The 13,563-nt window shown below is 35.5% G+C and overlaps 2 protein-coding genes across 2 annotated transcripts; both read left to right on the plus strand.

Moving 5' to 3' along the window:
• Positions 1-8,697: 8,697 nt before the first annotated feature.
• On the plus strand, positions 8,698-9,107 carry LOC145168501 (auxin-responsive protein SAUR23-like). Its single transcript, XM_079087298.1, has one exon. The coding sequence runs from the start codon at positions 8,698-8,700 to the stop codon at positions 8,998-9,000; it is 303 nt and encodes a 100-aa protein (XP_078943424.1). The 3' UTR covers positions 9,001-9,107.
• A 1,475-nt stretch (positions 9,108-10,582) lies between these two features.
• LOC145168502 (auxin-induced protein 15A-like) lies at positions 10,583-11,105 on the plus strand. The gene has a single exon (XM_079087299.1). The coding sequence runs from the start codon at positions 10,661-10,663 to the stop codon at positions 10,967-10,969; it is 309 nt and encodes a 102-aa protein (XP_078943425.1). The 5' UTR covers positions 10,583-10,660; the 3' UTR covers positions 10,970-11,105.
• Positions 11,106-13,563: the final 2,458 nt, after the last annotated feature.

Below are 13,563 nucleotides of genomic sequence, written 5' to 3' on the forward strand. Positions count from 1 at the left end.
TATTCTACGATACCTCCAAGGCACCCGTCATCATGGACTCCATATTTCTCCCTCCAAATCTACAAAACTCACTGCATACTCCGACGCAGATTGGAGGGGATATCCCGACTCTCGACGGTCCACATCCGGCTACTGTGTATTTCTCGGTGATAATCTCGTTTCATGGTCGTCCAAACGACAACCAACTATCTCCCGGTCCAGTGCCGAAGCCGAGTACAAAGGCGTTGCCAACGCCGCAGCTGAAACTACATGGCTACGCAACTTACTCCTCGAGCTCCATCTTCCGCTTCGCCAGGCAATGATTATTTATTGTGACAACATTTCAGCTGTATATCTTACTCAAAACCCGGTTCAGCACCAACGCAAGAAGCATATTGAGATCGACATCCATTTCGTTCGCGAAAAAGTTCTCATGGGTTCCCTTGATTATCAGTGAAAGGCATCCATTCTTTTGTAATTATAATACCACCTTCGTTTATTAATGTACTATTATAAGGTGCTCAAAATCACATACTTCAAACTTTCTACATCGATCTCACAAGTGTTCAAAAATGGTGTTTATTTCACATCTTTTTCTATATATATAATACTACATTTCTTCTGCGATAAGACAGCCACACGATTTCAATCAAGCGCCCAATTTCGCTAAACTGAACACAAAGACTCCTCCATATAGATATACTGTACGGCTTCCTCGTGTGATCTACATTCCACAATCTCATCGGCACGACATCATCACGACCTTTCAGTTCGCGTTATAGGCAGTCACAGGGATTTAAGACCATTTTTCACTTAAAATTCAATTCCATCAAAATCAGGCCTTAAACGCTTGTATTTCTCCATTTTCTTTGGATCGTAAATATCATATATGATTTTTGAATCTCTTGATGATTAATTTACTCTGCCCATGGTCTTCATGCTTTGGGCTTTCTAAAAAAATCTTGGTGATGTTGTCTTAATATCAATATTTTTACTAATTATTGTTGATTCTCATTTACATAGTATTGGTTCCATACATTGGAGGTATTATTTTGGATTATCAAACCATATGAAGATGCATGTTCGATTATTTGGAACTTTAAACTTCGACTGAGTTTTACCAATATTGATAAACGTTATTATTTTTGTTCATTTTTAACGAATATTATTGTGAAAGGCTTGCTAAAAACTAGTAGGACAAAGATGACATACGAAGGTTCTTTTTGACACGTCACAATTCGACTTTTTATTTTTAATTGTTATTTTCTCAATGTCAAAAAAAATCTTACAAACTAGTTTATAAGCTAGGTTTTTAAAGAGCTACTCAAACTCGCATTTCAATAAATAGCTTTTTTTTGTTTTTTTTTTCTTTTTGTAAAAGTTAGCTAGCTAGTTAGCTGGAGAAATAGCTTTTTTTTGTTTTTTTTTTCTTTTTGTAAAAGTTAGCTGCACTATTACAGAAAACATTTGTTTATGTGGTTAACATGATTAACTAGTGTGAGTATGGAACCACACCTTTTATAACCGCACCAATTAAACTTGCAATCACCTCCATTAAGCCTCCATAGACGATACTCTTCACGATCTCAAAAGATTTAGAATGGCGTCATTGTGTTTGACCTTAGATCAATGCAACAGAGGTGGCTACTCGAATATGTTTCATGTTTTATGGATGTTTTACTTTTACCACCCAAATGAGAAAGGACATCATTACTAGCCGGTGACTCTTTTGGCTTTGAATATGCTCCTACACTGGATCCATCATTTTCACCTCCAAAACATTAGTTCATATGATAAGATTTTTAACCACAAAAAACTAGTAACGAAAAGATAGACATAATAAAGGATTTCATTTGGTTCCCCGACTTCTGGATCATTAACAATATTGTTGGGTTATAACTCGAAAAATGCTAAAACACTTCCCATCTTACATTTAACCAAAGTGTAAGACTTAATTCAGTAGACAGATATAAAAAAAACAACTAACTTACAACATGAACCAGACGGAATATAGTGATGAGGGTGGTAGTGATGGTGCTTCAAATGTTGGTAAACGAATGGTCGTGGTGACTAGAGCTTGTCTGCCTAAGCTTGAATGAAATATTAGAATTAAGAGGGAAGATTTGGGAATGCTATCTATACATACGGAGGGAACTAGCGCGAAATGAAAGTTTTGAATGAAACTTTTAGAGGGATGATTACATGATTTTTTGGTGCGGTTTCTATGATAAAATGGTGTGATAATGATCTAATGCACCAATAAATACGCTTTTAATGCTTTTTATTGCGGTTATAGGAACGGCAACGATAAATGCTTTAAATGGTGTGGTTGGTTGGTGTACTGATGCAAAATTCGTTTACTAGTACGGTTTAGCTACAACGGCACCAAAAAAAACCCTATCACACCAAAAAGTTTTAGGCTACCACCGCACCAAAAAAACCCTACCGCACCAAAAAATAGGTTATGTTCTAGTGGTGTCATAAATGGTTGATATGAAATGGAATGAAAATTCTAGTCTTATATATGTGTAATACTACAAAAAGTGTAATTTGGTCAAAAGCGACAAAAATAAGAAAGTATGATTGTTATTACCTTTATATATGTTATTATAAGTCATATAATTTATTAGAAATGAGTTTCATGGAAATGAGGGTAAAATGAGAAGAATTGTGAAAAATTAAAATTTACTTGAAATAATGAAAGTATTAAATTTGGAGCAATGGGAGGCTAATCAAACGAAGGTGTTAAGGAACAAACAAGGTTGAAATTGAAAGAGGACGTATAATACTAAACAATGAAAAATGAATCAACTTAATTGGTAAAACAATGAGCAAATTATGAGTTTGCAAAGTTAAAAGACAATTCATTCATAAGTTATGGGTTATTTCAAAATTCCAAGGTGCTAACTTTAGAGGTTATTTCAAAATTCCAAGGCTTACCTACATGTTCATATGCTATGTGTACCACGCTGACCTCATTTAACTACCTAATTAACCTTATTGCTGCCCGGTTTCAGTTCGTTTAATTAAAAAAAACACTTCCTAAAGTCATGTATGTGTGCTCTTGCTGAGAAAACTAGGTGAATGCTCTTAATCCAAATTTAAGATCAAATCAAAGGGATTATGATTATTAAAGGAAAAAACAAGGTAACACCCCAATCATTTTCATTTGTATGGATCAATTTCAAAATCATGAAAGTTCACATGAACCCTACTTAAGCACTTATTTACAAGTTTCAAATTATCATAGGATAATTACTCAAAGATAGAAATTAACATGTTATTAGGGCATATTAACATGTTTTAATCGAGGGCTATTGATATATGATCATGATGCAAATTGTCATTACGTACTCCATAAAGTACATCATGATTAGTCTTGAATTATTGAAACTGGAATAATAATTATGAAGTAATTAGTGTGTGATTAGTATTAGTAAATATCATGATAAATTAATATTGGATCTACATTATATCAATGATGAAAGATTAACACAAGGATGTTAAATCTTATAGCCAGCAGGGTCGGTCTATTGGTATTCCATGCCTACAACAAGATAAGAAAAAAAAGCCCCTATGTTTGTACCTTATGACAGGCCCAGCACATTTATAATTTTTTTTAATAAAAGAGCAAGACAACTTTATAATAAAAGAAAATACAAAAAAAAAGACACAATCCAAAATGCATATGCCATTTTTAGGGTTTGAACTCTCACAAACGAGTGTGGATAAAGTGTCATATACATTAAGAATGTCTATTTTATTAACTTATTCAACTGTCTTATTAACTTATTCAACTGTCTGGATATAAGTAGATGATGATTTTACCTGTATAATTGGGAATGATGATAAATATCAAATCGTCAACATAATAGATGTATAAATTAAATTTTTTTTCAAACAACAATATATAAATGTAACTATATTTAATCACCAATATATTCAATTACTTAAATTAAACACCATTTACATATGTTTAACATATGATGGTAACCAAATTGAATTAATCATGACATAATCAAGCACATTTATTGTGTCTTTATGAATTAAAAAGGAAAGGCAATTTAAGAGCAAAAGTTTCTAAACACAAAGTTTTCCAAACCGGTAATTATAGATGATGAAGGGCTCTTGTGTTATCCTATAAGCATCTTCCTTGGCAAGGTATTGTAGTTTTCAAAAGAACAATTTGAGATACAACAAGATAACAAAAAATCGATTCACACCACATAAACATCAAAAGTTAAGAACGAAAGAAAGATTCACAACATAACAACATCAACGAATGAAATGGTAAATAATCTTATTTGAATCCACATCAATCGGTTAAAAGGTATACTTGTATTAAAATATAAGGTTATTTGCTAAAATGACAATATTAATTCTAACATTTTTATAATTTTATTGACAAACACCGAAAATTTCTAGCAACTTTATCAATTAGGGAAGTCACAAAGTTAAAAATAAAAGAAAAAAAATGGGACAAAAACTTTAATTCAACCACACCGTAAATAGAATCTTAAAATAATAATAATAATAACAATCTCAAAGAGTTTTTATTTGGATATTATAAATCGTTTCAAAAACCATTGAAATTTCGAACTTATAGCTATGCAAATCGAAGGTTGGATACGTCTTGCCCACGCAGTTAGTTTGAAAGCCAAAAAATTAATAACTATGATATAATAACCTCATAATAAAATAGTCGAGAGGGAAACCAAATTGGGATATCAATTAGAACGTCCTTCGTCAAAAGGTACCAAAGTCAACATCGATCGACTAAAGTGCAAGTTGGTATATTGAGAAAGAGAAAATCAAAATTTTGGGATTTTTCAATATCAAAACGTTCACGGTCTCAATATGAAGACTTTTCCCGTCTTTCAGCATAAATCTAAAACTTGAGAAGAGAGTCATTTTTTTTCATTGCTCTGTGGGGTTCTGTCGGGATGGTCAAGAGATGATCAACGACGCAAAACAAGATGCGGTCGGTCTCAAAAAGTTCAAGACATCGGTGAGAAGAGAAGGTGGTGACTATGGTTGTACCGAGAATGAAGACTAACAAGAAGAAAAGGAGAAGATATGGATTGGAGGCTGAAGTGAGATGATCAGGAAAAACCTGTCCCAATTCTCATTAAAGAAAAAGAATATATACTTGTAAAACATACATAAGCCGTATGTCAACATTAATGGGCCGGGTATGTATAAGTACATAGATATACAAACCGAAATGGGCTAACAAATATGCCAGCTATAATAGTTACATGGAGTTTTGAGAGATAACAAGATTTTTAACCTAAGCTACCAAATTAAGATTAACATTTTCTTTCTGTTCAGCATCTACAAGAAATAAAAAATATAAAAATAAACCACGTTCAAACAACTCTTCCTTTTTCAGGTTAGATGAAAGAAACAACATTTTCTTCTTGAATGGCCAAATTCCCCATAAATACATCCAATGACACTCTCGATTCCCATTTAGTTAGAGTGGAACATTTTCTTCAAAAGCATATTAGTAGGTGGTTTATTAATATTCCTAATTAGATTTGATCCCTTTTCATTTTTGATAGTGTTAACCACTTCACCACCTAAAATGGTGGAATGGTTGTACTGTTAGGATCGAGACACTTAACACACGACTCTAAAAACACACACAGCTCACGAAAAACAAGAACACAAGGATGAACACGAGGGATTTAACGTGGTTCGGTCATTCTCTGACCTACGTCCACCGGTAACTAGGAATTTATATTTCTTGGTGCTAATCTGCACTCTTTCTGTGTTACTCTAAATACAAGTTTTACAAATACAGATGAATCTCTTATATAGAGATGGAAATCAGAAGTAGTCAAAAAACACAACCGGGTCTTCAGCCAACCTTTGAAAAAACTTCACATTCAACAATTGTGGCTTCACATTCAACAATTGTGGCTTCACATTCAACAATATCCCACTTGAAGCCACAGAACAATCTTCACCTGTGCTTCAACTGTGCATCTGTATTTTAAAAAATTTGATCTTAACTCCTTCCTAGTTACCCGGCCTTCTCTTCAATTTACCTGTTCGCTGTCTCCACCGGCTCCCACTGAAATGAACTGCCCGATCCTGGAACATCCTGAGAACAAACGACACTCTCCATGTGAAGCAGATAATCTGGAGAGACTTTTACAGATGGAATACTGGTTCTCTTAACCCACTGTGTTCCGGGTATTCTAGCTGAAACAAAGCCCATGCTCCCACTGCTATGAATGCCCTTGACTGGTTTTTCTGAACCGTTCCAAACACGTTCAACCTGAATCTGACCTATGACTCTGGGTTTGCCATCTGCAAAGCAAACCTTCTTCTGTCCACGAGACTCTATGAACCGGATTTTGTTTTTCTTCTGAACTGGGACGGTTACTCCCTCAGACGGTAAACTGACCATATATAATGAACCCCTCTTATGTCCACGAGCTATCACAAGATTTCCATTGACAACCTTCCACTGCCCATTCCTGAATTTAACCTCGTGTCCCTGTTCATCCAACTGCCCAACAGAAATCAACTGTTTCTTCAGACTTGGAATTACCCGGACATCCTTAAAAGTCCATGGACCGACTGGAGTCTTCAGATCTAAGTCACCTATGCTCATCACATCAAGAACCTCATCGTTCGCCAGTCTTACCTTACCAAAATCCCCTTCTTTCAGATTCCGCAGTGCTTCACGGATGTGGGTAGCGTGAAATGAAGCACCCGAATCCATAACCCAGGAATCCACATTGTTCTCCACACTACAGATCAAAACATCATCATCTGAATGGTCTACTGCAACGTTAACTTCTTTCTTGTCTTTTGGACATTGATTCCTGAAATGTCCAACCTCTTTACAGTTCCAACAAGTCACATCATTTCGAGTCCTCGACTGACTCCTTCTCCTTTTCCCGCTCCCACTACCTCTGTTATTTCTTCTACCTCTGACCGCATTCAATTGTTCACTTGATGATTCCCCGGAATTTCTTCGTCTGACGTCTTCGCCTAGATATAAATCCCAAATGCCCTCAAAAGTGAGCTCTTTCGATCCTGCGGAACTAGTAACGGCTGTAACTGTTCCGGACCAACTGTCAGGTAATGATGATAACAGTAGTAAAGCTTGAACTTCGTCCTCAAATTTTATTCCCACTGACCCAAGTCTGGATAAAATCGAGTTCAAATTGTTGATGTGTACTGTAACTGAACTTCCTTCCCTCATCCTCGTGTTGACTAGTTCCCGAATCAGGAAGACTTTATTTGCTGCCGACGGCTTCTCGTACATATTAGACAATGCCTCCATGATTCCCTTTGCCGAGGTCTCCTTCAAAATATTGAAGGCAACATCCTTTGACAACGTCAGTCTAATAAATGCCTTGGCCTTCTTATCCAAAGTCTCCCAGTTTGCTTGTGTCATCGCCTCCGGTTTTTCACCTAAAACTGCGTCCAAGTCTTTCTGCACGAGCAAATCTTCAATTTGCATCTTCCACCAACCAAAATCTTTCCCATCAAACTTCTCAATCTGATGCTTACTGCTTTCTGCCATTTTCTGAAAGAACAATGACCTATCTTGCAATTTTCTGGAAATTCAGGGGCCAAATTGCAAATTTTCAAATCTGCTACAGTGTTGCTACAGTGTCTGCTGACGTCACTGCTGACGTCGTGCTACAGTGCCTGCTACAGTGCTGCTGATGTCACCGCTGACGTCGTGCTACAGTGCCTGCTACAGTGTCGTCTTCTCGGCGGACTGCTACAGTGTCTGGTGCTACAGTGTCGTCTTCTCTGGCGAACTGGTTTTCCCGGTCACTATTCCGGCAAACCTTTGACCGGCGATTTGGACGTCTTCCGGTGGTCAAAAAATTTAGAAAAAAATATTTTCGGAATCTTCGGAACGAGACCTTTCCAACGGTATACACCAAAATCGTTTTTGACGAAAAAAAATTTCGACCAAAAAACAGAAAATCACCCTCTGGAGCTAAACCAAGGCTCTGATACCACTTGTTAGGATCGAGACACTTAACACACGACTCTAAACACACACACAGCTCACGAAAAACAAGAACACAAGGATGAACACGAGGGATTTAACGTGGTTCGGTCCTTCTCTGACCTACGTCCACCGGTAACTAGGAATTTATATTTCTTGGTGCTAATCTGCACTCTTTCTGTGTTACTCTAGATACAAGTTTTACAAATACAGATGAATCTCTTATATAGAGATGGAAATCAGAAGTAGTCAAAAAACACAACCGGGTCTTCAGCCAACCTTTGAAAAAACTTCACATTCAACAATTGTGGCTTCACATTCAACATGTACTTCAAAAAATAAATTAATTATAAAGATGCAAAATATTACGATTTTTAATGAAACATAGCCATGTGAAAATATACATATGGGCCATAGTTTTGCTCACTCTTTTCCGCTTACATTGCAGAAAATATGTGGCATACTTCATTCAACGTCTAATCCTTTGGGTCCAATAACAAATTGGAAGACAAAACCATGTGATCTTGCATTTTGCTAGAATGTGTCACAATCTCTTCGCTAAAATTCCTACTATTACCCAATCTTATTGAAATCTTCTTACACCTATATAACGCATCCAATTGTGCAGATATCAAGCACAACTCTCCACAGCACCTATCACAAAAACGAAATCCTTTCATATTGCATTTCTTTACCATAACAAATTAAGTGACCTTACCCTTCATATATACATGGCTATTCGTATGCCTCGGATCATTCAAGCAAAGAAAGTTATTGGTCGATCATTGTCCAACGGAAGCCGTCCATGGTCATCTACAGAAATCATCCCTAAAGGACATTTTGCAGTTTATGTTGGTAATCAAGAGAAAAGACGATTTGTTGTTCCTTTATCATTATTAAACCAGCCTTCTTTCCAAGACTTGCTACATCAAGCAGAGGAAGAATTTGGATTTGATCATCCAATGGGCGGCCTCACAATTCCGTGCCGTGAGGAAGTGTTCATTGATGTTGCCTGCCGCCTTAGCTCGTTATGATGAAGAGCTTGGCATGCATCGTGTTTGCTAACAGTTTTGTACAGTCAAAATCACCATGATGATTAATTACTTGTAAATCAGAGGGAGTAATGTGGTTTCCAAATTAATTGTATGATAACAAAATTTAGTTTCAGCATTAATACATTAATGACGAGCATAGTTCAACTTATGGTGTTTATGTCTATGCCATTAGGGCTTTCTTTATCAATGTCCTCTAAGCCCACCAGAACCACGTACTTACTTTTGTTCTTTAGCTTGTATTTTCAATCTGTTCAAAAAAAGTGTGTATGCCACATCTTTCTCCATATACTATAGCCTTAAGGCCTGGATCAGTTGTTTCTATAACACCACCTACCCAAGTGCTATCAGTTATTGTTCTTTTCCTCTAACCTGTTATGATAGGGACTGATTGGTGAAGAGAAATCGGCCGATGACCAATGATCAATAGTTAGATAAAAATTCATGGTAGGATCTCACATGTTAGTGTATTAACTCAAGGGAACGACTTTGTAAAGGGCATGCTAATGTCTTTCTTGAGGAAGCTCGGAAGTTTAAAGAAAAGAACTCATATTGCGAATACCATGGTACTTAGCTTCTTCTGATGGCAAACTATTAGGCATATTTGTATTAGATCATGACCATATTACTAATTAGGAAGGTTTCAATATAAAGTCTAGCTACAACTCTTGTATAGATATCATGAAAACTAAGGAAAAAGGCAAGGCATTGAGTTTCAAATATTATAATCACAAAAGAATTCCAACAGAGACCCCTCTTGGAACATCCTAAACATCATCACATCCTACTTTCTTCCCAAGAGATTTATTCCGCTACAAATCTTAATTACTCAAGCAACATGGCAATCACTGACAACCTACCAAAATAGTTAGAAAGACCCCACAATACATGGACCTATATATATCAAGTTTTCAACATCACAAGTTACTGCTTGTAATCAATAAATGAATAATATAAAAACACAATGGGTCACTTAATTAGTTGATATCAGAGTTACGGAAAAGCAAACAGCCAATCGGCTATCAGTTAAAGTCAAATAGCGGATCCTTTTGTATCGATCATTGATAACAGAACAACCTTCAGAAGATATATATCTGATTTTCTTCAGGAGGGAAAAGCAAAATATTTAAGTGCATACTATGTGTTTAATTCATATATCAGATTAGATATGAGCATTGATTTTTTTTGGATGTTTTATTGATTTCAGGACCTGAAATTGTGGACTTGTTGCACTTGAAAAAAAGATGCCTAACCTTCTGATATTTTTTACAAACATGGCCATGTGAGAAATAATGATGTGTGTCCATAAGACTCACTTGTACATGGGCCCATAGTGTAGCTCAAGCTTGGCCACTCAGCATTACTGAAATTTTGTGGCATACTTCATTGTACATATATAATTCGTTGGGGCCAATAACAAGTTGGAAGACAAAACCATGTGATTTTTCTTTTTGGTAGAATGTGTCACCATCTCTTCTTTGAAATTCCTACTATTATTTGATCTTCATTGAAATCTTCATAGACCTATAAAATGGATACAATTGGGCTGATATGAAGCACAACTCCTACCAAAATCCATCACAACATCTTTCACATAAAAGAAATCCTTTCAGAAGAAAGAGACCGTAGCCTTCATATAAAAATGGCCATTCGTATGCCTCGAATCATTCAGGCCAAAAAAGTTCTCTGTCGATCATTCTCCAATGGAATCCGCTCATCATCATCATCGGTAGACATCATCCCCAAAGGACATTTTGCAGTTTATGTTGGTGATCAAGAAAAAAGACGATTGGTTGTTCCTTTATCGTTATTAGACCAGCCTTCATTCCAAGATCTGCTACGTCAATCAGAGGAAGAATTTGGTTATGATCATCCAATGGGTGGCCTCACAATTCCATGTCGTGAGGATGTCTTCATTCAACTTGCATCTGGCCGGATCTGCTCATTATGACCCAGAATTTTGCATTGTATTTAATAACATATACATAATTTTGTACAGTAGAAACCACCATGAAACCTAAGTATTTGTAAAGCAGACTCCAAATTGTACGATAACCAACACTATTTTGACTATTAACATAGCAATAAAGAACATCATTCAAAATTGTTTATGTATATATCCATATGCCACCTTCCTTTATTAATGTACTATTATAAGGTGCTCAAAATCACATACTTCAAACTTTCTACATCGATCTCACAAGTGTTCAAAAATGGTGTTTATTTCACATCTTTTTCTATATAGTTAATACTACATTTCTTCTGCGATAAGACAGCCACACGATTTCAATCAAGCGCCCAATTTCGCTGAACTGAACACACAGACTCCTCCAGATAGATATACTGTGCGGCTTCCTCGTGTGATCCACATTCCACAATCTCATCGGCACGACATCATCACGACCTTCCAATTCGCGTTATAGGCAGTCACAGGGATTTAAGACCATTTTTCACTTAAAATTCAATTCCATCAAAATCAGGCCTTAAACGCTTGTATTTCTCCATTTTCTTTGGACCGTAAATATCATATATGATTTTTGAATCTCTTGATGATTAATTTACTCTGCCCATGGTCTTCATGCTTTGGGCTTTCTAAAAAAATCTTGGTGATGTTGTCTTAATATCAATATTTTTACTAATTATTGTTGATTCTCATTTACATAGTATTGGTTCCATACATTGGAGGTATTATTTTGGATTATCAAATCATATGAAGATGCATGTTCGATTATTTGGAACTTTAAACTTCGACTGAGTTTTACCAATATTGATAAACTTTATTATTTTTGTTCATTTTTAACGAATATTATTGTGAAAGGCTTGCTAAAAACTAGTAGGACAAAGATGACATATGAAGGTTCTTTTTGACACGTCACAATTCGACTTTTTATTTTTAATTGTTATTTTCGCAATGTCAAAAAAAATCTTACAAACTAGTTTATAAGCTAGGTTTTTAAAGAGTTACTCAAACTCGCATTTCAATAAATCTTTTTTAAAATCCTCCCTTCATATACATTCATTTCCATAGACCAAGGGCGAAGGAGCCAAAAGCGAAGATAAAGGAAAATTAGTCTGTTGGTTAGCTAGCTAGTTAGCTGGAGAAATAGCTTTTTTTTGTTTTTTTTTTCTTTTTGTAAAAGTTAGCTGCACTATTACAGAAAGCATTTGTTTATGTGGTTAACATGATTAACTAGTGTGAGTATGGAACCACACCTTTTATAACCGCACCAATTAAACTTGCAATCACCTCCATTAAGCCTCCATAGACGATACTCTTCAAGATCTCAAAAGATTTAGAATGGCGTCATTGTGTTTGACCTTAGATCAATGCAGGAGAGGTGGCTACTCGAATATGTTTCATGTTTTATGGGTGTTTTACTTTTACCACCCAAATGAGAAAGGACATCATTACTAGCCGGTGACTCTTTTGGCTTTGAATATGCTCCTACACTGGATCCATCATTTTCACCTCCAAAACATTAGTTCATATGATAAAAATTTGAACCACAAAAAACTAGTAACGAAAAGATAGACATAATAAAGGATTTCATTTGGTTCCCCGACTTCTGGATCATTAACAATATTGTTGGGTTATAACTCGAAAAATGCTAAAACGCTTCCCATCTTATGTTTAACCAAAGTGTAAGACTTAATTCAGTACACAGATATAAAAAAAAACAACTAACTTACAACATGAACCAGACAGAATATAGTGATGAGGGTGGTAGTGATGGTGCTTCAAATGTTGGTAAACGAATGGTCGTGGTGACTAGAGCTTGTCTGCCTAAGCTTGAATGAAATATTAGAATTAAGAGGGAAGATTTGGGAATGCTATCTATACATACGGAGGGAACTAGCGCGAAATGAAAGTTTTGAATGAAACTTTTAGAGGGATGATTACATGATTTTTTGGTGCGGTTTCTATGATAAAATGGTGTGATATAGATCTAATGCACCAATAAATACGCTTTTAATGCTTTTTATTGCGGTTATAGGAACGACAACGATAAATGCTTTAAATGGTGTGGTTGGTTGGTGTACTGATGCAAAATTCGTTTACTAGTACGGTTTAGCTACAACGGCACCAAAAAAAACCCTATCACACCAAAAAGTTTTAGGCTACCACCGCACCAAAAAAAACCCTACCGCACCAAAAAACAGGTTATGTTCTAGTTGTGTCATAAATGGTTAATATGAAATGGAATGAAAATTCTAGTCTTATATATGTGTAATACTACAAAAAGTGTAATTTGGTCAAAAGCGACAAAAATAAGAAAGTATGATTGTTATTACCTTTATATATGTTATTATTATAAGTCGTATAATTTATTAGAAATGAGTTTCATGGAAATGAGGGTAAAATGAGAAGAATTGTGAAAAATTAAAATTTACTTGAAATAATGAAAGTATTAAATTTGGAGCAATGGGAGGCTAATCAAATGAAGGTGTTAAGGAACAAACAAGGTTGAAATTGAAAGAGGACGTATAATACTAAACAATGAAAAATGAATCAACTTAATTGGTAAAACAATGAGCAAATTATGA

This window comes from Lactuca virosa, chromosome 4 (genome assembly GCF_052849685.1).
Source record: "Lactuca virosa cultivar CGN04683 chromosome 4, Lactuca_virosa_CGN04683_v6, whole genome shotgun sequence".
NCBI lineage: Eukaryota > Viridiplantae > Streptophyta > Magnoliopsida > Asterales > Asteraceae > Lactuca > Lactuca virosa.